The sequence below is a fragment of the Monopterus albus genome, unplaced genomic scaffold (assembly GCF_001952655.1).
Source record: "Monopterus albus unplaced genomic scaffold, M_albus_1.0 scaffold45.1, whole genome shotgun sequence".
Lineage (NCBI taxonomy): Eukaryota > Metazoa > Chordata > Actinopteri > Synbranchiformes > Synbranchidae > Monopterus > Monopterus albus.
Window position 1 is genome coordinate 1,082,572 of NW_018127925.1, and position 1,560 is coordinate 1,084,131.

The 1,560-nt window shown below is 39.6% G+C and overlaps 1 protein-coding gene across 1 annotated transcript in view; it reads right to left on the reverse strand.

The window, feature by feature from the left end:
• Positions 1 to 863: 863 nt before the first annotated feature.
• The window catches only part of sarm1 (sterile alpha and TIR motif containing 1), a 7,032-nt gene continuing 6,335 nt past the window's right edge, over positions 864 to 1,560 (reverse strand). The window contains exons 7-8 of the mRNA XM_020600130.1: positions 1,343 to 1,464; positions 864 to 1,037 (exon numbers count right to left, since the gene is read on the reverse strand). Coding sequence (XP_020455786.1) covers positions 917 to 1,037; positions 1,343 to 1,464 — 243 coding nt within the window. The 3' untranslated portion in view covers positions 864 to 916. The remainder of the gene's footprint in view (positions 1,038 to 1,342; positions 1,465 to 1,560) is intronic.

Sequence of the window (1,560 nt, forward strand, 5' to 3'; positions counted from 1 at the left end):
TCTCTGTCTGTCTTCTCAAGTCTTCACATTCACCCATGCGCTCTCCAAGTCAGTCCAAGTCTCTTCAGTTTTGCAGCATCCTAAAAAGCTATCTATTTCCCAACTTCCTCCAATTGTCCAGGTCTTGCCGTCCATCAGGCCCCCACCCTGGTATCATTTCTCTATTTTTTGGAAACCCCTACAGCCAGTTACTGAGAAACAGGAAACTGGCCCCCATGATCATGCAGAGAGAGAAGTACACAGAAGAACAGAGAAATCCTGACCATACTTAAAGTTTAACTAACATTGGCCTAATAAGTTAACTATATCAAGTTTGCTTTTACCACTACAAACGTTTACCATCCAACCTGACAGCACTGGAGAGGATCTGCAAGGAGGAATGGCAGAGGATCCCCAAATGCAGGTGTGAAAACTTGTTGCATCATTCCCAAAAAGACTCATGGCTGTATTAGCTCAACAGGGTGCTTCTACTAAATACTGAGCAAAGGGTCTGAATACTTATGACCATGTGATATTTCAGTTTTTCTTTTTTAATAAATCTGCAAAAATGTCAAAAATTCTGTGTTTTTCTGTCAATATGGGGTGCTGTGTGTACATTAATGAGGAAAACAATGAACTTAGATCATTTTAGTATATGGCTGCAATATAACAAAGTGAAAAATTTAAGGGGGTCTGAATGCTTTCCGTACCCACTGTACAATCTGAAATTTCATTTTTAATTTCATCTTTTGTTTCCAATAGAATAGATCTACTTATAGTAGTCTTTACATGAGCATGTGATCAAAACACAATCAAATTCACTTCACATGCAGGGAAAGCTCCCAGCCAGTTCAACATGTGCCATCGCTGAAACTTACTACAGCTGAGGTCAAACTTTGTTTACTTCATTCATTTACTTCACATATTTCATTCATAATCATTCACACTTTACTTCTTCTGTCCTTTGAAGGGCCTTCGTGCCGTCGATTCGGTCTTGGTATTCTTTCAGAAAGCGCAGTATCTTATCAATTGTGGCCTCCTGATATTCATGGGACCATCTGTGTAAAGTGACATCAGTGTGCATTAAAGCAAATCAGTTGTCTCCAGTGGATATTTTACATAGTGGTCAAACATTTATCATAAACAATAAAAGGTTAACCTACTGTATTGTTAGAATATCTGTGGCAGAACTGTGCAGCGAAGGGTGAATAATAATAATATTAGCATGAAGTGGGACTGTGGTGTCATCACACAACCACAAATCAGATTTCCAGTCCTCAATACAAAGTACATCATGTAGCCATGTGGTGAACACCAAATTACACAGAAATGTGCTGAGGTTTTAGAGAATGTAGCCACTCACTTGATGCCGTTGAAGTTGAGAATAGACCTCATGTCCTCGGGCAGAACCTTGGGGTCCGGCCACATAAAATTATCAGCGACAGGAATTATGTTCTTTTTACCAGCCAAGGCCGTGACTATCTCCTGCAAGAGAAAAGATTATTTCTTTGAGTCTATGAGATACTTTCATGTGTAGCCTGGATGTAAAAACACAAGTGACTACAGTCAACTGCAAGTAAC